Source organism: Salmo trutta, chromosome 23 (genome assembly GCF_901001165.1).
Source record: "Salmo trutta chromosome 23, fSalTru1.1, whole genome shotgun sequence".
NCBI lineage: Eukaryota > Metazoa > Chordata > Actinopteri > Salmoniformes > Salmonidae > Salmo > Salmo trutta.
This window is the reverse complement of record NC_042979.1, coordinates 27,168,431-27,194,626: the sequence shown is the minus strand read 5'-3', so window position 1 is coordinate 27,194,626 and position 26,196 is coordinate 27,168,431. Positions and strand designations below refer to the sequence as shown.

The 26,196-nt window shown below is 42.6% G+C and overlaps 1 protein-coding gene and 1 long non-coding RNA gene across 2 annotated transcripts; one reads left to right on the top strand and one right to left on the bottom strand.

The window, feature by feature from the left end:
* Nucleotides 1-436: 436 nt before the first annotated feature.
* Nucleotides 437-4,194, bottom strand: LOC115159691 (uncharacterized). Its single transcript, XR_003868935.1, has 3 exons — nt 4,084-4,194; nt 3,744-3,870; nt 437-1,496 (listed from the first exon to the last, which is right to left on the bottom strand). It is a non-coding gene; the product is annotated as an uncharacterized LOC115159691 (long non-coding RNA).
* A 6,673-nt stretch (nt 4,195-10,867) lies between these two features.
* On the top strand, nt 10,868-23,529 carry LOC115160286 (interleukin-31 receptor subunit alpha-like). Its single transcript, XM_029710647.1, has 12 exons — nt 10,868-10,909; nt 12,982-13,081; nt 13,385-13,526; nt 13,673-13,758; nt 15,087-15,291; nt 15,532-15,711; nt 15,869-16,000; nt 20,273-20,434; nt 22,485-22,628; nt 22,748-22,841; nt 22,972-23,053; nt 23,164-23,529. Exons 4-12 carry the CDS (start codon nt 13,699-13,701, stop codon nt 23,527-23,529), a joined length of 1,425 nt encoding a protein of 474 aa, XP_029566507.1. The 5' UTR covers nt 10,868-10,909; nt 12,982-13,081; nt 13,385-13,526; nt 13,673-13,698.
* Nucleotides 23,530-26,196: the final 2,667 nt, after the last annotated feature.

The window sequence follows — 26,196 nt, the reverse complement described above, 5'->3', positions numbered from 1 at the left end:
TATATGAATATAAAAAATACATTCTTTACACAATCCTTTCAAATGTCAGTCATGAATGTTGTGGATTGTTATATATATATATTTTTTTACCCTTCATTAAGACAATGTAAATGATAAAACCTCAGGCCAATGCCTTATGTATCTCTTAACTCTGCAAAAATTAGGTCCTTCAATCCAAAGCATAGATACTGTATACGTAAACACCATTCGGTGAGGAGAAAACCATGTTCACTCACTCCTGAATCAACTTGTACTACATACATACTCACTGCAACACATACATAGCTTTGATAAAAACCCTGGTTCAAAAGAAAATACTGCTGATAAATTGGAGCCAAATTGAATAGTTTGTACTGCAGGGTTCCCCATGGCCACTGGGTTCATAGAAAACACTGGAATCCATCACCACCAAACGAACGCAAAACTACAAATATCATTTAGGATTGGTAAAACTGAGATTTTATGAATATTACACTTGCTGTTTGTATCCAAGACAACACCACTCATATCTAACAACCTTTCCCGCTTGCTTAAGCAGAATACCAACACGTCTTCATCTTGCATCTCAATAACTTCATAAAGTTTATTATTAGTGTATTTTTGTACAATTTCAGTCTAGGCACTTTGACTTGTCTGCCAGGGAATTGTTAACTCATTCCTGTGTGTCAAGCAAGTTGAACCTCTGTATAATGTAGGGTTGGCATGCTGAACCATGAAGCTGGTTGAAGCCTTGAGAAAGGCCTTTCTAACAGCAACAGACACTAGACATCTTGCATTATAAGATCTTCCACATAATATTACTTTATAGAAATATTGATTTTCTAATAATTTGTAAATAACAGCATTTCTTACATTGGGTGCAAACTAAGATATTGTGCGCAAACAGAGACCTTGCATCTAGTAGTAACCAAAATAGATTAAGTGTTGCACGATAGCACAAACACCAACATAACCAAGAAACAGGAAATCAACCACAAGCATGTTATGTTCAACACAGTTCTTACTGTAGGAAAAGCACACATTCTCCACATCTATAAAAACAAGCTGTGCACGTTAAGGTCTATTTTCAATATGAATATCATGTGACAACAGATTCACAGCAATGGGCATAGGGGGTCAGCATTCTCTTACATAGTCTTACACTAAATACACACACCAACAAACTGGAACTAGGAAAATAATCAGATAAGATCTGTTGGTTTTGGCACACTTGTGCCAACCTGGGGAACAGGAAGGGGTGTGTGTGTGTGTATGTTATACCAAGGTAAAGATCACAGGAGCTGGATACATAGTGGACTGTCTCATTCCCATGGTTCTGCCTGGTTTCACACCCATCACTCAGTGCTGTCGGCGAGCGAAGCCGCGTCATCCTCTGTGTTTGTGTTGTAGCTGCCGTTGTGCTGGACGCAGGGTGATGTCAAACCCTCGCTTGGTGTGGCCGACCCCTCCCTGTCACTCTGGTAGTCCTTCTCCTCCCTGTCGTAGTCCCTTTCCACCTGATCAAAGGATCACATTTGAATTTCAAATAGAGCAGGCCTTACTATACTAGGTGGAACAACAGAAAACACTAGGGCCACAGTGAAAACATTTGAGAGCTAAGGTTACTGACTACAGGACCTCATGTCACTGTACTTTAGTTTTATTTAACCAGGGATGTCACATTATCGTTTGTTTAACCAGGAAAGCCACATTATGCTTCATTTAACCAGGGAAGTCACATGGAGATTGCTATCTATATTTCAAGTACGCCCTGGCCAAGAAAACTGCACATTTAGTCACACACACACACACACAAAAAACAAACAGTGCATTCGGAAAGTATTCAGACCACTTGACTTTTTCCATATTGTTACGTTACAGCCTTATTCTAAAATGTATTAAATTGTTATTTTCCCTCAATACATACACACACACACACACACACGACAAAGCAAAAACTTTTTTTTTTACTTTAGCAAAGTTATTACAAACAGAACATTTAAATATCACATTTACATAAGTATTCAGACCCTTTACTATCATCAAGAGCTCTGATGAAACTGGCTCTCATGAGGACCACCACAGGAAAGGAAGACCCAGAGTTACCTCTGCTGCAGAGGATAAGTTCATTAGAGTTACCAGCCTCAGAAATTGCAGCCCAAATAAATGCTTCACAGAGTTCAAGTAAGAGACACATCAACTGTTCAGAAGAGACTGCATGAAATCAGGCCGCAAAGAAACCACTAGTAAAGGACAGCAATAAGAAGAGATTTTCTTGGGCCAAGAAACACGAGCAATGGACATTAGGTGGAAATCTGTCCTTTGGTCTGATGAGTCCAAATTTGAAAATGTTGGTTCCAACCGCTGTGTCTTTATGAGACGCAGAGCAGGTGAACAGAAGCACAGAGGATGTGGTGTGATGGTGCTTTGCTAGTGACACTGTCTGTGATTCTTTTTCAACAGGTCAATAACCCAACACACCTCCAGGCTGTGTAAGGGCTATTTTACCAAGGAGGAGAGTGATGGAGTGCTGCATCAGATGACCTGGCTTCCACAATCACCCGACCTCAACCCAATTGAGATGGTTTGGGATGAGTTGGGACACAGAGTGAAAGAAAAGCAGCCAACAAGCGCTCAGCATATGTGGGAACTCCTTCAAGACTGTTGAAAAGCATTCCAGGTGAAGCTGGTTGAGAGAATGCCAAGAGTGTGCAAAGCTGTCGTCAAGGCAAATGATGGCTACTTTGAAGAAACTCAAATATAAAATATAATTTTGATTTGTTTAACACTATTTTGAAAAACCCTTGAATGAGTAGGTGCGTCTAAACTTATGAATGGTACTGTATGTAAAAACAAATGTAGGTTCTTATTTTTAATAAATTTGCCAACAAAAAAATACTGTTTTCGTCATTATGGGGTAATGTGTGTAGATTGATGAGGTAAAAAAATAATTTAATCCATTTTACAGTAATGCTGTAACGTAACAAAATGTGGAAAAAGTGAAGGGGTCTGAATACTTTCCGAATGAACTGTACAACGCAAATTGTCATGTAAAAACAGTGCAATCATTTGTCATAAAGAGTATAGAAAGAGCAGGAGTCATGGTAAAAACAACATTCTAGTGTGATTAAATCCTTAATTGTAATACAATTTTTGCAAAGAGGTACAGGATGATGGGGCAGCATGTCTAAAAGCTCTCTTGCCAAACTCAGTCCTTACCTTGCAGTTTGCCTCACCTCAGACTATTGAGCTAAACTACTCTTATTGTACACCACATACTTTTTCTTGGTATTTCATACCTCAATTTAACAGTAAAAACTACAAAGGGATATTGCAGGAAAGAATGGGCAAGGCCCAAAATCTCAAAACTAGAATACAGCTATGCGCAACATTGTTCATACCACACACACACACACACACACACACACACACACACAAAAAACACTTGCAGTGGCAAGTCCCCCATGGTTGAAAGTTACCAAACAAAGTTTACTGTGAGGAACCCCTAGTAAGCTGTCTGCAGATTGTTATCAATTCTGAAGAGTGGAGTTTCAACAGAGATTTGATCTTTAGTGCAGTCAGTGAGTAGGCCAGTGTTTTCCGAGACAGGCTTGGCGACGTGCAGATATTATGCTAATTACAGTGATAACAACATTACCCTAAAGGACAACGATTATAGACACAAATACAGTCAACTTCTGACAAGTGCACTTACGGTCAGGAATGGATTCAGAAATCAGCAACTATAGCATTAGTCTTCTCACCTTCATAGGTTTGGCCTTGAGCTCCATCTTCTCCTTATCTCTGCTGCTCTTCTTCCTGGAGTTGGAACTCTCCCTCTTTTCCCTGCTGCCATCCCTTGCTTTCTCCCTCTTCTTGTCTTTCCTCCCTCTGCAAATGTAAAAGTCAACACAACCCTTAATGATCGACAGAGTAATGTCGTCCAAAAGTCTTGTTTGAGCAAATCTTCCAGAGACCACCATAATGCAAGATTTAAGTTACACATGTGTATCTCAAGTTAGGATTCCCACCCTATGGGCTTGGTTGTGGTGGTGCTGATTGTTGTGTTGAATGGTCCCGTTGTACTACATTGTTTTAATGTACCTCTTTGGTGAGGGAGACCTGGCTTTCCTTCTGGGACTCCTAGAACGATCCCTGCTCTTCCTTCTGTGGCCCCTGAAAATTATTTACACCAACATTTCTTAATATTAACTGGGAGTTTTAGTCAATATCGAGAGCTCTGACAGGCCTATGGATTTTATTATTGTGTGTACATCAGTTCAGTCCTCAATTTATATAGTGTGTTAGCTGAACAAATAGGTCTATTTCATCAACACGCCCAACCCTAATTTAAGATGTGTGCATAAATCAATTAGAAAGGACTCAGCTTGATATACTATATACACTCAGTGGCCAGTTTACTATGTACACCTCCATAACAGCCTGAATTCTTCAGTGCATGGATTCCACAAGGTGTGGCGTTCAAACGTTGCTCTATTGGTATCAAGGGACCTAACGTGTGCCAGGAAAACATTCCACACACCATTACACCACCTCCACCGGCCTGTACCATTGACACCAGGCAGGATGGGGCCATGTACTCATGCTGCTTACGCCAAATCCTGACTCTGTCATCAGCATGACGCTACAGGAACCTGGATTCGTCAGACCAGGCAATGTTTTTCCACTCCTCAATTGTCCAGTGTTGGTGATGGCGTGCCCATAGCTGATAGGAGTGGAACCATGTGTGGTCTGCTGCAATAGCCCATCAGTGACAAGGACTGATGAGTTGTGCAATCCGAGATGACGTTCTGCACACCACTGTTGTACTGCACCATTATTTGACTATTTGTGGCCCGTTTGTTCGCACCATTCTCCTTCGACCTCTCATCAACGAGCTGGACTACCGCTTACTGGATGTTTTCTGTTTGTTGCATCATGTACAGTAAACACTTGACACTGAGTGCAGTTACATGCGCACAATAGCCAGATGAATATAATAATTAGATTCAAACGTTTACATGCTTTGAAAGAATAACAATCTCCTAATAATTCTGTTTACATGGACACATCTGAGGAAGGCAGTGATGCCGAAACGTTGGTAGATACCCATTAAATTGCTGGGAGACTATACATGGAGTGTGCGACTTTTTTAATTGTGATAGTTTTAGTTTATTCACCGTTAGTCAGCAACTTCACACAAACTATTATTCTGGCTGTGCGCCAGCTCATGTTTTTTATCTACCGTAAATTCCGGACTATAAGCCGCAACTTTTTTCCCAGGCTTTGAACCTCGCGGCTTAAACAATGACGCGGCTAATATATGGATTTTTCCCTCTCAAATTTTTCTCTCCAAAAAAACACATTCTGTGACGTGCTCAGTTTTTTGGCGGCATGAAGCTTTCATTAGACCAATGAAATTGCCGAACGGGTTAAGGTCAAATAACTTTTTTGTTTACTGTTTAGATGAAATCGAGCGCTCTCAAACTTCCCATCCTTCTGATTACGGTAGTCATTTTGTCACCCTCATCATGGCAAAGACACGGAGAAATGCATATGATGCAGCTTTCAAGTTGAAGGCGATTGATCTGGCTGTTGGAAAAGGAAATAGAGCTGCTGCACGAGAGCTTGGTCTTAATGAGTCGATGATAAGACGTTGGAAACAGCAGCGTGAGGAATTGACTCAGTGCAAAAAGACAACTAAAGCTTACTGCTAATTATTTTTTTGTTACAAGCCGTATTTCGTTAAAGCCTATTTATTTTTGTTACAAGCCGTGTTTCGTTAAAGCCTATTTATTTTTGTTACAAGCCGTGTTTCGTTAAAGCCTATTTATTTTTGTTACAAGCCGTGTTTCGTTAAAGCCTATTTATTTTTGTTACAAGCCGTGTTTCGTTAAAGCCTGTGTAAAGTTCATTTGTTTCAATGTACTGGTAGGCACCTGCGGCTTATAAAATTCAGTGGGTGCGGCTTATATTCAGGTGCGCTCAATAGTCCGGAAATTACGGTACATGGACACATCTGAAATCAGTCTACCTGATGGCACTCTGAAAATGCAGAAAAATCACCATCCTAGTTGATTTCAACTTTGTTTTTTATAACATTGATGATTCACTTTCACTTATAAATGTCTACACTCACCAAGCATGACATTGGGGAGCATATTTTAGCAGATGATGTGGCGATTCAGGTCGGATTTTAGCATCTTTTTCAAACTTTACAAACCAGAGAATTATGCTAGCTGGTAACCACCTCATTATCTAGTGGCCCTACTTTGTGTTGCACACTGCATTCAGCCAGGGGTAAACAACAGACTGCTGCAACCTGATTGGCTTAATGCGATACACAACATCCAGGACTATTATTCCTAGGCAGCCGGTGGAAAATATTTGTCCAGTTTATTTCCGGCTTCTCATCTTTAAATTTAGTTAAGGGCAAAATTGAAAACTTTGCAGTCTGAATGGAGAATTTTTTATGTCTGAACCAGTCGCCAGGTGACACGGGTGGGTTAACTGCCTTGTTCAGGGGGGAAATGACAGATTTTTACCTTGCCAGCTCAGGGATTTGATCTTGCAACTTTTCAGTTGCTAGTCTAATGCTCTAACCACTAGGCTACCTGCCACCACATGACTATAAAATGTTGTTGAGCATCTATACTAGAGTACATTCTATAATCCTACACCTGTCAATTATCTGATCAAAGTTCCCGTGTGGTTCAGTTGGTAGAGCATGGTGTTTGCAATGCCAAGGTTGTGGTTTAGATTCCCATGGGAGACCAGTATGCAAAAGTACCCCTGTAAGGTGCTCTGGATATTAGCCTCTGCCAAATGTCTGAAATGTACTGCATCCTGCCTATTAATAGGGAAAGGGGAATACCTAGTCAGTTGTCCAACTGAAATGTGTCCTCTGCATTTAACCCAACCCCTCTGAATCAAAGAGGGGCTGCCTTAATCAACATTCATGTCTTTGGCATCCAGGGAACAGTGGGTTAACTCCCTTGCTCAGGAGGACAGATTTTTACCTTGTCAACTCAGGGATTTGATCCAGCAACCTTCCATTACTGGCCCAATGCTCTAACCACTAGGCTACCTGGGTGGTAACACAAGACCTTTCAGGGTGTATTCATTGTGACAGCTGCAAATAATACTTCAATGTACATGTAGGCCTAATGCAACATAATATAGGAACTATTTAAATGTCATAATTCAACAACAAATGCAGTTAAGCCTGCACATCTTTTACAGCATGTTATTGCCTCGTTGCTCAAGAGGTTTGCAAATTATTTTCATTTTTCTAATGGTTGACAATTCCTTTGTGTCTTCCTTTTCACTGTGCTCATTTCTGTCTGTGCTATGCAACGAGGCCGATTTGCAGTGCAACAACGTTATCATAACCAGACCAAAATTATCCCACCAACACATTTTCTTTCCTCAACTTTCCCCGGCAGTTAAAGCTGCAATATCTAACTTTTTGGACGACCCAACCAAATTCACATAGATACAGTATGTGAGTTATAGCAAGTTGAATAAGTGGTAGATCTGTTCTATATGTGCTATTTCTATGCTTCCAATTCTTAAGTTTAGTTTTTGTGTCTTACTTTCGGTTTTGTACACCAGATTCAAACGGCTGAAAATACAATATTTTTGGTTATTGAAAAGACATTTCACAGCGATTATGGTGTAATGATTCTCTAGTATACACAGTGTATAAAACATTAGGAACACTTTCCATGACATAGACCTGTGGTTCCCAACTCCGGTCCTCGAGTACCCCCAACAGTACACATTTTTATTGTAGCCCCGGACAAGCTGATTCAACTTGTCAACTAATCGTCAGGCCCTCAATGAGTTGAATGAGGTGTGTTTGTCCAGGGCTAAAACAAAAATGTGTACTGTTGGAGGTACTCAAGGACTGAAGTTGGGAACCACTGACATAGATTGACCAGGTGAATCCAGGTGAAAGTTATGATCCCTTATTGATGTCACTTGTCAAATACTCTTCAATCAGTGTAGATGAAGGGGAGGAGACAGGTTAAAGAAGGATTTTTAAGCTTTGAGACAATTGAGACATGGATTGTGTATGTGTGCCATTCAGAAGATGAATGGGAAGACAAAATATTTAAGTGCCTTTGAACAGGGTATGATAGTAGGTGCCAGGTGCACCGGTTTGATTGTCCACCCCCCAAAGGACATCCAGCCAATTTGACACAACTGTGGGTAGCATTGGAGTGAACGTTGGCCAGCATCCCTGTGGAACGCTTTCGACACCTTGTAGAGTCCATGCCCCAACTAATTGAGGGCAAAAGGGGGTCCAACTCAATATTTGGAAAGTGTTCCTAATGTTTTGTACACTCATTGTATATTGCTTGTTTTGTCACATAAACTGAAATTAGGCAAATTTAGATTTTAAGCAATCAGGAAATGGCAGAGCGATTTCTGCATTTTGCACCTTTAATTTGGCCTATGCTGTAGGCCTGTTTTACATTCAGCAATTAGCAAGAGCAAGCTGCTTCTTTCCCCGAATAGGCTATTAGGCCTAGTATAAAACATGATCAAAATAAATGTTCTTTAGCTATTCCTGGTATTTCACAAGAAGAGGAATGGCCTATTGCAGAGAGGCTTGCGTAGCCAATATTGTGCATGTGAACAGCTGGGAGCGATAAGAAGCTAAAGCAAGAAGTAAATATTAGCTAGATATTAGGCCATTCATTAGCTAAATATTAGGGCTATAGGCTAAATATTTACCTGTCCAAATGCAAGAAAAAAGTGGCAGATCCAACTATTTTGGAACAGTTTGGGTCTGTTCTCGACAATTTAGAATGTCCAGAAAGGTACATATGTTGTAATTTGTCAAGATATGCCAACTTTAGGAAAATATGGTCTCGTCCTTTCCACGTATGTAGCCTATTTTACATTCAGCAAGCAAAATCAAGCATGTATCTCTCCTCCAATAGGCTATCAGCAAAGAAAATAAATTGAAATAAGCAGGGCTGGACTAACACAGCTGGGGCCCAGGAGGCCACCCCACCCCCCAAAAAACAATCAAACTTATAGGCCTAATCATTGTAGCATACACTATGTGCTCCCAGTCCCTGGGCATTCAGCTCCAAAAGCTACTCTATTGATTTTAGATGTTTTACAATTACAAGAAATTAGCTGTAAATCTTTAAAAAATAATCTCAGCCGCATGGCAAAATGTGTAGAATAGCATGAGATTAGCTATAAAATTGCAAATGTTTCTCTCTGCCCCATGGCAATATGTGTAGAATTGCAAGAAGTTATCTTTAAAAATGCACAATTCTGTCTGTTCCCCAACCCCCCCAATCCAAAAAATGATGGTTTGTTGGGGGTCCTGCGAAACTGCGGTACGCCACTGGGTTAGGGAAAGGAGTAGCGGTAGGGTTTGGGGTAGGGATGTCCCAAGGATCCCGGACAGCACTAACCCTTGGAGCATTATAAGCTACACATCACCAACATTCAACTACGATGTGCAGAGACTGGGAGAAGAGAGCACACTTTTTTGTGTGCTTTTTTTAACTTGTCCATTCAGACAACTTACATTCATGAGGCTAGTCTTCCCTGTGACTCAGTTGGTAGAGCATGGTGTTTGCAATGCCAGCATGGTGTGTGCAATGCCAGGGTTGTGGGTTTGATTCCCACGGGGGGCCAGTACAAAAAAAAAATGCATTCAGACAACAGGTTAAGAGTGTCTGCTAAAATGTAAAAATATTCTTCTTGACCAACATTCTTTTTTTTTACCTGTCCCGGACAAGCGAACAAGCATTAATGTCGAGTCCTGGTGCTGTCTCTCTTTGTTTAGGTGTTCTCTTTGGATATTTTACCCCACTCTCTTCCCTTCTCCAAGTTTCTCCAGGTACGTTTCAACTATCGTTTCCAGACAAAACAGTTTAAAACAACAGAATTGCAGTGCACGCTTCCTACAAAAGTTCTCAACCAATTAGGGTTTGGTAATAGGAAGCCATCTGATATTATATGTAATATATACTGTATGTCCAGTGGTCTTTTTTGATGGCGGAAAAAGTAAGACGTATTTTAATTGACCCATCACCCCCTTGCATGAGTTATGCAACAAAGCTGATCTTATTATAGACATCAGAGTTGGCACCCAGAGGATATGGCTACAGTAACAGCACTACACAATTGATATGGTATTGCTGTATCAATTACACCGTTTCCTTCTGTGCCACGTAGTTATAGCACCACTCTGCACAACATAATAAACCGTTTAAAAGTTTGTCATTTACATTTTCACATTCAGTATGTGAGATTTGTTTTACGAAGTATTTCCATTGTAACATCATGAAATGTTTATTATGTTATGATACATGATGTATTGACAATACTGTACATTTCAGTGACCTGTAGGTGCAAGAACATCTCTTCATGTTATGGACACTGTGTCACATCCCAAGGTAATGACACAACTATTCCAAAAACCAAGTTGTGGTTCAGTTGCAGTTGATGAAATGTTATTATAATGAAATATAATTGATTTGCTCTTTTGAACCTTTCCTTTCAGAGGGAGTCAGTGAATTAGATTGCTTTGGTAAACATCTGGGCTTAAGTAGGATCGGCTGGAAATGTGTGTGGACACCTGTAAAACACCAAACACAAAGATACACACTCTGTATAGAACAGTAAGTAGTGTAGAACACAAGGCTAATTTAATGTATCTCTGAGGTTATATAATTTGATTGTTTGCATTTAGGGTGCTCTATAGACTGAAGACTAAATCTTATTCAATTTGATATTCTTCACAGGAAAACACATAGCAAAATGCACGCAAACATATCGGAGACGTCTCAGACTATTCATCTGTCCAAAAGGCTTAACATGACAGCTCATGTATTTGACAAGAGTGATTTGAAGAGCTGCACAAAGACTGTTTTCAGAGGTTCACCTCAACAATTGGGTACGTTTATATTAATTACCTCCAGTATGCATCTCTTCCCTTCCATTATGTGATAGTAGCGTAGCCTATGGGTTTACAGCAACCAGAAGATGTGGTATGACTAGTCCTACCTCTATATTGTTACATACAACATCTAAACTCAGCAAAAAAACAAACATCCTCTCACTGTCAACTGCGTTTATTTTCAGCAAACTTAACGTGTAAATATTTGTATGAACATAACAAGATTCAACAACTGAGACATAAACTGAACACGTTCCACAGACATGTGACTAACAGAAATTGAAAAATGTGTCCTTGAACTAAGGGGGGGTCAAAATCAAAAGTAACAGTCAGTATCTGGTGTGGCCACCAGCTGCATTAAGTACTGCAGTGCATCTCCTCCTCATGGACTGCACCAGATTTGCCAGCTCTTGCTGTGAGATGTTACCCCACTCTTCCTCCAAGCAGTGGCGGTTCTAGACCATTTCAACTGGGGGGGCCAAGCTGGGGCCAGTTGTACTGTTAGAGGGGCCAGTTACATTAGATGTTATTGTTGTCATATTGTTTTGCATGTGGTACGATACTGTTGTGTTCTGCCTAAAGCCGTCCCTCCAGAAAATGTGTGGGTTAAATTAGTGTTCCGCGTTGCCACTCTCTAATAACGGATGTAAAAAAAGAACGATAGCAAAAATGTGTTAAGTAAAAATTATTTCATACGCCACATTTAGGGGGGGGTCACAAGGGGGTCCAAAATTGTTGTCACAGGGGCACTGCCCCCCCCCCCCCCCCAGAACCGCTAGTGCCTCCAAAGCACCTGCAAGTTCCCGGACATTTCTGGGGGGAATGGCCCTAGCCCTCACCCTCCGATCCAACAGGTCCCAGACGTGCTCAATGGGATTGAGATCCGTGCTCTTCGCTGGCCATGGCAGAACACTGACATTCCTGTCTTGCAGAAAATCACACACAGAATGAACAGTATGGCTGGTGGCATTGTCATGCTGGAGGGTCATGTCAGGATGAGCCTGCAGGAAGGGTACCACATGAGGGAGAAGAATGTCTTACCTGTAACGCACAGCATTGAGATTGCCTGCAATGCCAAGCTCAGTCCAATGATGCTGTGACACACCGCCCCAGACCATGACGGACCCTCCACCTCCAAATCGATCCCGCTCCAGAGTAAGGCCTCGGTGTAATGCTCATTCCTTCGACGATAAACGCGAATCCGACCATCACCCCTGGTGAGACAAAACCGCAACTCGTCAGTGAAGAGCGCTTTTTGCCAATCCTGTCTGGTCCAGCGACGGTGGGTTTGTGTCCATCGGCGACGTTGTTGCTGGTGATGTCTGGTGAGGACCTGCCTTACAACAGGCCTACAAGCCCTCAGTCTAGCCTCTCTCAGTCTATTGCGGACAGTCTGAGCACTGATGGAGGAATTGTGCGTTCCTGGTGTAACTCGGGCAGTTGTTGTTGCCATCCTGTACCTGTCCCACAGGTGTGATGTTCGGATGTACCGATCCTGTGCAGGTGTTGTTACACGTGGTTTGCCACTGTGAGGACGATCAGCCGTCTGTCCTGTCTCCCTGTAGCGCTGTCTTAGGCATCTCACAGTACGGACATTGCAATTTATTGCCCTGGCCACATCTGCAGTCCTCATGCCTCCTTGCAGCATGCCTAAGGCATGTTCACGCAGAAGAGCAGAGACCCTGGGTATCTTTCTTTTGGTGTTTTTCAGAGTCAGTAGAAAGGCTTCTTTAGTGTCCTAAGTTTTCATAACTGTGACCTTAACTGCCTACCGCCTGTAAGCTGTTAGTGTCTTAACGACCGTTCCACAGGTGCATGTTCATTAATTGTTTATGGTACATTGAACAAGCATGGAAAGCAGTGTTTAAACCCTTTACAATGAAGATCTGTGAAGTTATTTGGATTTTTACAAATTATCTTTGAAAGACAGGGTCCTGAAAAAGGGACGTTTCTTTTTTTGCTGAGTTTAGTATAACAGTATCACAATGATAATTTATCACATAGCCTATCTTAAAAATTGCAGTTCGATGCGGCCCCTCAACTAATGTACACTTGAATCGCCATTCAAGACAGCTGGATATCCAGGCCTCCTGGAGGAAGGAGGAGACCAAATATATCACTCTTTACTCTGTGAGATACAAGGAACTGAACAGCACGCAATGGAAAGAGGTGGGATTCAAAAGTGAGATTTGAAATGTACTGCCTACAGCTCATATAGAGCTAGATTATAGAATTGAAACAAGTTGGCATAAATAGTGAAACTCTTGGGGCCGGTTTCCCGGACACTAGTTCCGGACACAGATTAAGTTTAGTCAATGGAGAATCTCCATTGAAAGTACTTTTTAGTCTAAGGTTAGGCTTAGTCTGTGTCAGGAAAACCAGCCCTAGTGGTCCAAGACTGGAAAAGACCAATGCAGAATCCTTCGAAAAATAAGTTATACAGACCTAACCTCTCATTTATGTTCTCTATAGCCACCAGTGCAATCCAAGGATAGAAATAGGTGCACTGTGGGTAATCTTAACTCCTCACTGTCCTATGAGGTGCAGATAGAGTGTGTGGCCAACAACAAATGTACCCAGTGCCCCTGGAGCGAGATTTTCACAGTCCCACCTGGTGAGTTGACTTTTTACCTAAAACAAAAATCTGGGATCCAGAAATCTGTTCAATGGTCTTACCAAAATAGGCTTAATCAATTGTCCACTCTACTGATTTATAACATGAAATAAGCTAAATACATTTATTTTCTTCTGTTTTCTAAGAACTTACTGATACGCCTGTCATTGAGATGGTAAAAGATAGTCGTCCACAAACCAAAGGGAGGAGATTAGTGATCATAAAATGGAAGGTAATTCATTTCCCCATGAGTAACTTAACCTTACGATATGTGAAAATACAAATGTGAAAATAGTAAGTTTGTGACAATGCGAAAAATGTTAATACAATGTGAAAATAGTACGTTTGAGTAAACTGATGTCGGTATACATTTATAAAAGTGAATAGTTTATCCCACCATACTATAAACTGAGTATACAAAACATTAAGAACACCCGCTCTGGGCCTCCTGAGTGGCGCAGTGGTCTAAGGCAGTGCTAGCTGTGCCACTAGAGATCCTGGTTCGAGTCCAGGCTCTGTCGCAGCCGGCCGCGACCAGGAGACGCATGAGGCGGCGCACAATTGGCCCAGCATCGTCCGGTTTAAGGGAGGGTTTGGCAGGCTGGGATGTTCTTGTCCCATCGCACTTTAGTGACTCCTGTGGTGGGCTGGGCGCATGCACATTGACACGGTTGCCAGGTGTAAGGCATTTCCTCCGACACATTGGTGTGGCTGGCTTCAGGGTTAAGCGGGCATTGTGTCAAGAAGCACTGTGGCTTGGCTGGGTCGTGTTTCGGAGGACGCACGGCTCTCGACCTTCGCCTGTCCCGAGCTCGTACGGGCTTTGCAGTGATGAGACAAGACTGTAACTACCAATTGGATACCACAAAATTAGGGAGAAAAAGGGGTAGAAAAAGAACACCCACTCTTTTCATGACAGCCTGACCAGGTGAATCCAGACGAAAGCTATGATCCCTTCTTGGGATTCCCAATCTAGGTCTCATACCATCACGGCCATCTAATCATCCCCAGCTTACAATTGGCTCATTCATCCCCCTCCTCTCCCCTGTAACTATTCCCCAGGTCGTCGCTGTAAATGAGAATGTGTTCTCAGTCAACTTACCTGGTAAAATAACGGTAAAATAAAAATAAATAAAATAAATATTGATGTCACTTGTTAAATCCACTTCAAATCAGTGTAGATGAAGGGGAGGAGACAGGTTAAAGAAGGATTTTTAAGCCTTGAGACAATTGAGACATGGAATGTGTACAGTATGTGTGCCATTCAGAAGATGAATGGGCAAGACAAAAATTGAAGTGCCTTTCAAACAGGGTATGGTAGTTGGTGTCAGGCGCACATACATACGTTTCCTGTGTGTATCAAGAATGGTCCACCGCCCAAAGGACTTCCAGCAAACTTGACAACTGTGGGAAGCATTGGAGTCAACGTGGTCCAGCATCCCTGTGGCATGCTTTCGACACCTTGTAGAGTTCATGCCCCGACAAATTGAGGCTGATCCTAACGTTGCTGTAATACGTATTGTATAAAGCTTGATCCTACCATTGTCCTGTACATGTCAGTTTGCAGCCAGTGAGTTAGCGGAGGGCTACAGTGTTTCCGTGGGGAAAGCCTCAGGAGAGGACCCTATTGAGACCTTCAACACCAGCAGACACCTACTCATAGTGACCCTGTCTCACTCAGCCTACCACCTCAAAATCACAGCTTTCAACAGGGCTGGGACCTCACCTGCAGCACAGAGCACTATACGGCCACTGGACGACAAAGGTAGAAACACCTATCAACTGTTATGTTGTCCTTCAATATAGGAATCAGACTCTGGCCGTCAGAATGTATTCACTATTTTGTTTGAGCAGTATTATGAGTAAGTCATGTTGTTGCATTAGAAATTCATTACTACTTGCTCTCCTGTGTAACAGCATGGTATCAGTCTGTTGAAGTGGATGTCTGAGATCTCTCAGATGCAGGAGAAAGGATTATGAAGTGTTGTTTGGTTTGTCTCTACAGACTTATATGGGAAGCTGAATCTGACATTCAATGGCAACACTTCCTTTACTGTCTCCTGGGTGGATGACCTGATCAAAACCTACTCCTGCTTCTCAGTGGAGTGGTGGACGAGAGGAAACAAAGCTGCTCACAAGTCCTTCTATGAGGATGAAAACAATTATGAAGTCATACCATTGCACGGTAAGGTACATACATCTCTCTCCTGTGTTAACATGAGAACAACAGACGATTCACATACTTGGATTGATACAGCATATTATCATGACTAGTACTTTGTTTGTCCTGATGAAAGACGTTTCCCCATTTAAAACCACTCTTGTTGTTGTATGAACTAAAGAGCCATTAGAGCTGTATAAGAGGTACACCTTCACTCTGCACACGAGGCCAGACAAAGAGCCCTGCAACCTGAAGTTCATCAACAACAGCGAGAGCACCTACGGGAGCATCCAGTCCTACTTCACTGAAGGATGTGAGTCTGAAATACATATTATATATGTACAGTGCCTTCAGAAAGTATTCAGACCCAATGACTTTTTTCACATTTTGTTACGTTACAGCCTTATTGTAAAATGCATTAAATACCATTTTTTTCTCAGCAATCGACACACAATACTCCACAATGACAAAGTGAAAAACTGGTTTTTAGATTTTTTTTGCAAATGTATAAACCATTTAAAAAACAGAAATACCTTATTTACACACAATACCAGTCAAAAGTTTGGACGCACCTACTCATTCAAGGGTTTTTATTTATTTTTACTATTTTCTACATTGTACAATAATAGTGAAGACATCAAAACTATGAAATAACACATGGAATTATGTAGTAACTAAAAGTGTTAAATCAAAATGTTATTTGAGATTCTTCAAAGTAGTCACCACTTTGCCTTGATGACAGCTTTGCACACTCTTGGCATTCTCTCAACCAGCTTCACCTGGAATGCTTTTCCAACAGTCTTGAAGCAGTTCCCACATATGCTGAGCCCTTGTGGGCTGCTTTTCCCTCACTCTGTGGGCTAACTCATCCCAACCATCTCAATTGGGTTGAGATTGTGTGATTATGGAAGTCAGGTCATCTGATGCAGCACTCCATCACTCTCCTCCTTGGTAAAATAGTCCTTACACACCCTGGGATGTGTGTTTTGAGTCATTAAGCCCTTAACTGCTGGTTAAGGGCTTGTAAGTAAGGTCTACACACGGTAAGGTCTACATATGTATTTGGTGCATGTGATGTGACAAATAAAGTTTGATTTGTCCTGTTGAAAAATGCTTGTCCCACTAAGCGCAAACCAGATGGGATGGCATATCGCTGCAGAATTCGGTGGTAGCCATGCTGGTTAAGTTTGCCTTGAATTCTAAATACACTGCTCAAAAAAATAAAGGGAACACTTAAACAACACAATGTAACTCCAAGTCAATCACACTTCTGTGAAATCAAACTGTCCACTTAGGAAGCAACACTGATTGACAATAAATTTCACGTGCTGTTGTGCAAATGGAATAGACAACATGTGGAAATTATAGGCAATTAGCAAGACACCCCCAATAAAGGAGTGGTTCTGCAGGTGGTGACCAAAGCCCACTTCTCAGTTCCTATGCTTCCTGGCTGATGTTTTGGTCACTTTTGAATGCTGGCGGTGCTTTCACTCTAGTGGTAGCATGAGACGGAGTCTACAACCCACACAAGTGGCTCAGGTAGTGCAGCTCATCCAGGATGGCACATCAATGCGAGCTGTGGCAAGAAGGTTTGCTGTGTCTGTCAGCGTAGTGTCCAGAGCATGAAGGCGCTAAAAGGAGACAGGCCAGTACATCAGGAGACATGGAGGAGGCCATAGGAGGGCAACAACCCAGCAGCAGGACCGCTACCTCCGCCTTTGTGCAAGGAGGAGCAGGAGGAGCACTGCCAGAGCCCTGCAAAATGACCTCCAGCAGGCCACAAATGTGCATGTGTCTGCTCAAACGGTCAGAAACAGACTCCATGAGGGTGGTATGAGGGCCCGACGTCCACAGGTGGGGGTTGTGCTTACAGCCCAACACCGTGCAGGACGTTTGGCATTTGCCAGAGAACACCAAGATTGGCAAATTCGCCACTGGCGCCCTGTGCTCTTCACAGATGAAAGCAGGTTCACACTGAGCACATGGGACAGACGTGACAGAGTCTGGAGACGCCGTGGAGAACGTTCTGCTGCCTGCAACATCCTCCAGCATGACCGGTTTGGCGGTGGGTCAGTCATGGTGTGGGGTGGCATTTCTTTGGGGGGCCGCACAGCCCTCCATGTGCTCGCCAGAGGTAGCCTGACTGCCATTAGGTACCGAGATGAGATCCTCAGACCCCTTGTGAGACCATATGCTGGTGCGGTTGGTCCTGGGTTCCTCCTAATGCAAGACAATGCTAGACCTCATGTGGCTGGAGTGTGTCAGCAGTTCCTGCAAGAGGAAGGCATTGATGCTATGGACTGGCCCGCCCGTTCCCCAGACCTGAATCCAATTGAGCACATCTGGGACATCATGTCTCGCTCCATCCACCAACGCCACGTTGCACCACAGACTGTCCAGGAGTTGGCGGATGCTTTAGTCCAGGTCTGGGAGGAGATCCCTCAGGAGACCATCCGCCACCTCATCAGGAGCATGCCCAGGCGTTGTAGGGAGGTCATACAGGCATGTGGAGGCCACACACACTACTGAGCCTCATTTTGACTTGTTTTAAGGACATTACATCAAAGTTGGATCAGCCTTTAGTGTGGTTTTCCACTTTAATTTTGAGTGTGACTCCAAATCCAGACCTCCATGGGTTGATAAATTGGATTTCCATTGATTATTGTTGTGTGATTTTGTTGTCAGCACATTCAACTATGTAAAGAAAAAAGTATTTAATAAGATTATTTCATTCAGATCTAGGATGTGTTATTTTAGTGTTCCCTTTATTTTTTTGAGCAGTGTAAATCACTGACAGTGTCACCAGCAAAGCACCCCACACCTCCTCCATGCATCAGGATGGGATCTACACATGCGGAGGTCATCCGTTCACCTATTCTGCGTCTCACAAAGACATGGGGGTTGGAACCAAAAATCTCACATTTTAACTCATCAGACCAAAGGACAGATTTCCACCGGTCTAATCTCCATTGACTGTGTTTCTTGGTCCAAGCAAGTCTCTTCTTCTTATTGGTGTCCATTAGTAGTGGTTTCTTTGCAGCAAATTGACCATGAAGGCCAGATTCACGCAGTCTACTCTGAACAGTTGATGCTGTGATGTATGTTACTTGACCTTTGTGAATCATTTATTTGGGCTGCAATCTGAGGAGCATTTAACTCTAATGAATTTATCCTCTGCAGCAGAGGTAACTCTGGGTCTTCCTTTCATGTGGCAGTCCTTAAAGTAATGATGGACTGTTGTTTCTCTTTGCTTATTTTAGCTGTTCTTGTCATAATATGGACTTGGTCTTTTACCAAATAACCCTATTTTCTGTATCCCACCCACCTACCTTGTCAAAACACAACTAATTGGCTCAAACTCAATAAGGAAAGAAATTCCACAAACTAACTATTAACAAAGCACACCTGTTAATTGAAAAGCATTCCAGGGGACTACCTAATGAAGCAGGTTGAGAGAATGCCAAGAGTGTGCAAAGCTGTCATCAAGGCTAAGGGTGGCTACTTTGAAGAATCTCAAATCTATTTTCATTTAAATACTTTTTTGGTAACTACATGATTCCATATGTGTTAATTCATAGTTTTGACATCTTCACTATTATTCTTCAATGTAGAAAATAGTACAAATTTAAAAAAAACTTGAATGAGTAGGTGTGTCCAAAATGTTGACTGGTACTGTAAGTATTCAGGCCCTTTGCTATGAAACTCGAAATTAAGCTCAGGTGGATCCTGTTTCCATTGATCATCCTTGAGATGTTTCTACAACTTGAGTGGAGTCCATCAGTGGTAAATTCAATTGATTGGACATGATTTGGAAAGGCAAACACCTGTCTGTATAAGGTCCCACAGTTGACAGTGCATGTCAGAGCATAAACCAAGCCATGAGGTCGAAGGAATTGCCCGTAGAGCTCTGAGACAGGATTGTGTCGAGGCACACCTCTGTGGAAGGGTACCAACACATTTTTTTAAGCATTGAATGTCCCCAAAAAGACAGTGGCCTCCATCATTCTTAAATGGAAGAAGTTAGGAAGCACCAAGACTCTTCCTAGAGCTGGCTGCCTGGCCAAACTGAGCAATCAGGTGAGAAGGGGCCTTGGTCAAGGAGGTGACCAAGAACCCGATGGTCACTCTGAAAGAGCTCTAGAGTTCTTCTGTGGAGATGGGAGAACCTTCCAGAAGGACAACCATCTCTGCAGCACTCCACCAATCAGGCCTTTATGGTAGAGTGGCCAGACGGAAGCCACTCCTCAGTAGAAAGCACATGACAGCCCACTTGGAGTTCGCCAAAAGGGACCCAAAGACCATGAGAAACAAGATTCTCTGGTCTGATGAAACCAAGATTGAACTCTTTGGCCTGAATGCAAAGCATCATATCTGGAGGAAACCTGGCACCATCCCTACGGTGAAGCATGGTGGTGGCAGCATCATGCTGTGGGGATGTTTTCCAGCGGCAGGGACTTACTAGCTTGTTACAGTGTACATAGAGTACATGACACCTTGAGTCCCTGCATGTTCCAATCAACCAACCAATCACACACCAATTAATCATAAATGCATTGTGATTATATTCAGTGTATTTTCCTCTCAGCCCCAATTAGTGCCCCAGGGAACATCAGCAGCAGTAATGTTACCCAGAGATCCATGGTGCTAGAGTGGACGTCAGTCTCTGAGAAGGACACCAGAGGTTTCCTGCTGGGCTACATCCTCCACTACACAGAGAGCCCAGATGACAGGGCAGACGCTGAGACAAGTAAGATTGATTCATTTGATGTTCACAAAAAGGTGGCAATTGAGACTTGCAGTGAGTGAGTATTCATAGAATTCGAGCAAAGTAAAGTACATTGTGTAGACTGTTTTATAGTTTGGCTAATATCCTATATACAGAGCGTTCGGAAAGTATTCAGCCCCTTCACTTTTTCCACATTTTGTTACGTTACAGCCTTATTTCTAAAATTGATTAAATAAAACTATTTATTAAATCCACACACAATACCCCAAAATGACGAAGCGAAAACAGGCTTAGAAACTTTAGCGAATGCAAAAGAATATGACATTTTTCATAAGTATTCAGACTCTTTACTCGGTACATTTTACATTTACATTTTTAGTCATTTAGCAGACACTCTTATCCAGAGCGACTTACAGTAGTGAATACATAGATTTCATACATTATTATTATTATTATTTATTTTTTTGTACTGGCCCGCCGTGGGAATCGAACCCACAACCCTGGCGTTGCACACGCCATGTTGGCGTTGCAAACACCATGCTCTACCAACTGAGCCAACTAGGCCACTTTGTTAAAGCACCTTTGGCAGCGATTACAGCCTCGAGTCTTCTTGGGTATGACGCTACAAGCTTGGCACACCTGTATTTGGGGAGTTTCCCCCATTCTTCTCTGCAGATCCTCTCAAACTCTGTCAGGATGGATGGGGAGTGTCACTGCACAGCTATTTTCAAGTCTCAAGAGATGTTCGATCGGGTTCAAGTACGGGCTCAGGCTGGGCCACTCCAGGACATTGAGACTTGACCCAAAGCCACTCCCGCGTTGTCTTGTCTGTGTGCTTAGAGTCGTTGTCCTGTTGGAAGGTGAACTGGAACCTAGACCCCCAGTCTGAGGTCTAGAGCGCTCTGGAGCAGATTTTCATCAAGGATCTCTCTGTACTTTGCTCCATTCATCTCTCCCTCAATCCTGACTAGTCTCCCAGTCCCTGCCGCTGAAAAAATCCCCACAGCATGCTGCTACCTCCACAATGCTTCACCGTAGGGATGGTATCGGCCAGGTGATCAGCAATGCCTGGTTTCCTCCAGACGTTATGCTTGGCATTCAGGCCAAAGAGTTCAATCTTGGTTTCATCAGACCAGAGAATCTTGTTTCTCATTGTCTGAGAGTCCTTTAGGTGCTTTTCGGCAAACTCCAAGTGGGCTGTCGTGTATTTTACTAAGGATTGGCTTCCGTCTGGTCACTCTACCATAAAGCCCTGATTGGTGGAGTGCTGCAGAGATGGTTGTCCTTCTGGAAGGTTCTCCCGTCTCCACAGAGAAACTCTGGAGCTCTGTCAGGGTGACCATCTGGTTCTTGGTCACCTCCCTGACCAAGGCCCTTCTCCCCCGATTGCTCAGTTTGGCCGCACGGCCAGCTCTAGGAAGAGTCTTGGTGGTTCCAAACTTCTTCCGTTTAAAAATGATGGATGCCACTGTTCTTGGGGACCTTCAATGCTGCAGACATTTGTTGGTACCCTTCCCCAGATCTGTGCCTCGACACAATGCTGTCTTGGAGCTCTACAGACAATTCCTTCAACCTCATGACTTGGTTTTTGATCTGACATGCACTGTCAACTGTGGGACCTTACATAGACATGTGTGTGCCTTTCCAAATCATGTCCAATCAATTGAATATATCACAGGTGGGACTCCAATCAAGTTGTAGAAACATCTCAAGGATGATCAATGGAAACAGGATGCACCTGAGCTCAATTTCAAATCTCATGGCAAAGGGTCTGAATACTTATGTAAATGTGTTTTTTATTTTTAAAACATTTGCAAAAATGTCTAAAAACCTGTTTTCGCATCGTCATTATGGGGCAGTGTGTGTAGATTGAGGATTTATTAACAACTTTTCAAATGCACTGTATGTACAGTTATTCTTAGAAGTTAAGACTTCCTGCACACTATCAGATATTCTTACTACCATGTCTAGTTCACCAAAAGGCTCAAGTCTCAACTTCCTTAAAATTGTGGTCTTACTACTACTTATTCTGATGCTTCAGTGACTTTGACTATTGTTTTCGCTATAACAGACGTCACTGTGGATGCTGGTTCAACCAGCTACGAGTTGGGGGACCTAAAAAGCAATACTGTGTACCAAGTCCAGTTGTCTGCCTTCACTGCTGCAGGAATGGGAGTGAGAAGCTCAGCTGTATACTTCGAAACCAAGTCAACAGGTTTGCGTGTTGATCTTTCATCAATGGTTATATTGTAATTAGAATCTCTGATATCCCACATTTGGAATGCCATTTTGTATTAATTTAAAGAACCTGTCCTGCCTGCTTTCCCTCCCCAGCATCCCTGTCTATTGGTGGTATGATAGCAGGGGTCGTTATTGGAGTAGCTTTACTCTTACTTGTGGTTAATCTCGGCTCTTGGTTGTTAAAAAGGTACGGTCGTCATGTTTTTAAGTCAAAGGTGTATTCATATCTGTTAGTGTTGCTCTATTAAATGTTGCCCAGTGGAATCCAAGTAATGGAAACTTTAAAAAAATTACATTGTCATTTATTGTACTTTCAGAGCAAAGAGAATACTTTGGCCAAGTATCCCTAATCCTGGTAACAGCAATGCCATCCAGAAAATAGATGGGGTCTGTGAGCTGGTAAGAAAATTGTGATGCATGACAGATTTATTGCATTTATGTCTAAGATCATGCCATGTTGCTGTTAGATTTTCCCCTCCGGAACAATAAAGATTGATTGATTCTCATAGGAACTCCTGGAGCCCATCAACAGAGAGAAGTTAGAGGAAGAGGGGGACGCCAACAGTCTGCACATTGTTGACAGTAGAGAAGAAACGTCTCCCGTTAGCAACCTCCATAGCAACAGTGACTCATGTCTACACCCCAACACAGACCACGAGGAGAATCAAGGGCCTTCAGAGACAACCGCAGACTCTGCCGAGCCCACTAAAGTAGACCCTCAAATCAACATGGGCTTGTGCCGAAGAGAGACAGCCACAGACAGTAGCGCCCAGATCCCACTTCTGACACCATTAAACCTACCAGAGACACAAGACAGACAGACCCTGTCCCCATTAGTACGGTGGCCCACCAGTGCCCGCAGTTGTCCTTTATGAGTGATTACACAACCATGGAACTCTTCCAACAGGCTCTGACACAATGTGATCCAGCCACTATATCATTGGAACCCCATGGCCAGTCAGAGGACACAGACTCCCCCCTGACCAGACCAGAGGTAGATTACATACACCAGTCCCTCTATGATACTGTCCTCCACCTGTCCCAAGGCAGCACAAGTCCAAATGAGATGTATTACACGGTTCTTTGAGAATGTTTACTGTAGATTCTAGAATCTGCCTTTCTCACAGATGCTGTGGGACAATTTCTCGGCCTTTCGTCTATGTAAAAAAGCCAGCTGCTGCTAGCTGTTATCCTATCAATACGTGTATTGAAAGCCTGCAGTGCGGCGGTCACAGAATGTATTGAGGGATTGTTTGAGGAGCAGAATTTTCCCAATCGTTTTTTTTGTTTGTTGTGGTTTTAAATAAAATCATGAATCAGAGACCATTTTATTCTCAGTTTATGTAAACTGACATAGTGAACCTGTCCAACATCAGAAAGATGGACCCTCTAACAAAGACATCAATATCATCTATAGCAGGCTTTTACCCCATGTTTCATATGGATTTGGTAATGGATTAAACAAATACCATCACATGGCATTACAAGTATAGTTGAGACTTATTTGACGCAAAGTCTCTTTATTGGATCTCTTTTGGTTAGGATAGTCCTGTGAAATATAGTAGGTACTTTGTCAAAGGTACAGTTTCAGGAGGAACATACAAAAGAGAGAGAAACATTGAAGCATTGTTTGCGATATCCTCTTTCATAATTTTCACACATTTGTTGCCAACGTCTTAACAAGTACATAAGAGTGAACCAACACACCTTTTTGTACACATGTTCTCTACAGTGTGTGTGTGTGTGTGTGTGTGTGTGTGTGTGTGTGTGTGTGTGTGTTATATATAAAACACACAATGCCTCCAGAAAGTATTCAGACCCCTTCACTTTCTTCACATTGTTACGTTACAGCATTATTCTAAAATTGATTAAATAAAACAATTCCTCAGCAATCTACACGATACCCCAAAATGACAAAGCGAAAACAGGTTTTTAGAAATGTTTGCAAATTTACACAACTATTCAGACCCTTGTTATGAGACTCAAATTGAGCTCAGGTGCATCCTGTTTCCATTGATCATCCTTCAGATGTTTCTACAACTTGGAGTCCACCCATGATAAATTCAACTGGTTGGACATGATTTGGAAAGGCACACATCTGTCTATATAAAGGTCCCACAGTTGACAGTGCATGTCAGAGCAAAAACCAAGCCATGAGGTTGAAGGAATTCTCCGTAGAGCTCCGAGACAGGACTATGACGAGGCACAGATCTGGGGAAGGGTACCAACATTTTTTTTGCCGCATTGAAGGTCCCCAAGAACAGTGGCCTCCATCATTCTTAAAATGGTAGAAGTTTGGACCTGGCCGGCCAGCCAAACTGAGCAATCAGGGGAGAAAGGCCTTGGCCAAGGAAGTGACCAAGAACCCGATGGTCACTCTGACAGAGCTCCAGAGTTCCTCTGTGGAGATAGGAGAACCTTCCACAAAGACGAACATCTCTGCAGCACTCCACCAGATCAGGCCCTTTATGGTAGAGTGGCCAGACGGAACCTACTCCTCAGTAAAGGCCCGACAGCCCACTTGGAGTTTGCAAAAGGCACCTAAAGGACTCAAGACCATGAGAAACAAGATTCTCTGGTCTGATGAAACCAGGGTTGAACTCTTTGGCCTGAATGCCAAGCGTCACATCTGGAGGAAACTGACACCATCCCTAAGATGAAGCATGGTGGTGGCAGCATCAATACTATGTGGATGTTTTTCAGCGGCAGGGAGACCAGTCAGGATCGAGGCAAAGATGAACAGAGCAAGTACAGAGCGATCCTTGATGAAAAGTGCTGTGGAGCAGGTTAGACCCCAGACTGGTGCAAAGGTTCACCTTCCAACAGGACAATGACCCTAAGCAACACAGCCAAGACAACACAGGAGCGGCTTTGGGACAAGTCTCTGAATGTCTTTGAGAGGCCCAGCCAGAGCCCGAACCCGATCGAACATTCTCTGGAGAGCCTTGAAAATAGCTGTGCAGCACGCTCCCAATCCAACCTGACAGAGCTTGAGAGGATCAGCAGAGAAGAATGGGAGAAACTCCCCAAATACAGGTGTGCCACGCTTATGGCTGTCATACCCAAGAAGACTCGAGGCATGTAATTGCTGCCAAAGCTGCTTCACAAAGTACTGAGTAAAGGGTCTAAAAAATGAAATTAGCAACATTTATAAATTAGCAAAATTTTCCAAAAACCTATTTTTGCTATGTCATTATGGGGTATTGTGGGTAGATTGCTGAGAAAAAAAAAGTATTTAATTAATTTAGAATAAGGCTGTAATGTAACAAAATGTGGAAAAAGTCAAGGGGTCTGAATACTTTCCAAATGCATTATATGAATATAAAAAATACATTCTTTACCACAATCCTTTCAAATGTCAGTCATGAATGTTGTGGATTGTTATATATAATATATATATATATTTTTACCCTTCATTAAGACAATGTAAATGATAAAACCTCAGGCCAATGCCTTAGTATCTCTTAACTCTGCAAAAATTAGGTCCTTCAATCCAAAGCATAGATACTGTATAAGTAAACACCATTCGGTGAGGAGAAAAC

Excerpts from the sequence above, each read along its gene's own strand:
- LOC115160286 (XM_029710647.1), top strand. The coding sequence starts at position 13,699 with ATGGTAAAAGATAGTCGTCCACAAACCAAAGGGAGGAGATTAGTGATC. Across the intron at positions 22,842-22,971 it reads GGCTCTTGGTTGTTAAAAAG|AGCAAAGAGAATACTTTGGC; the intron begins GTACGGTCGTCA and ends TTGTACTTTCAG. Across the intron at positions 23,054-23,163 it reads TAGATGGGGTCTGTGAGCTG|GAACTCCTGGAGCCCATCAA; the intron begins GTAAGAAAATTG and ends TGATTCTCATAG.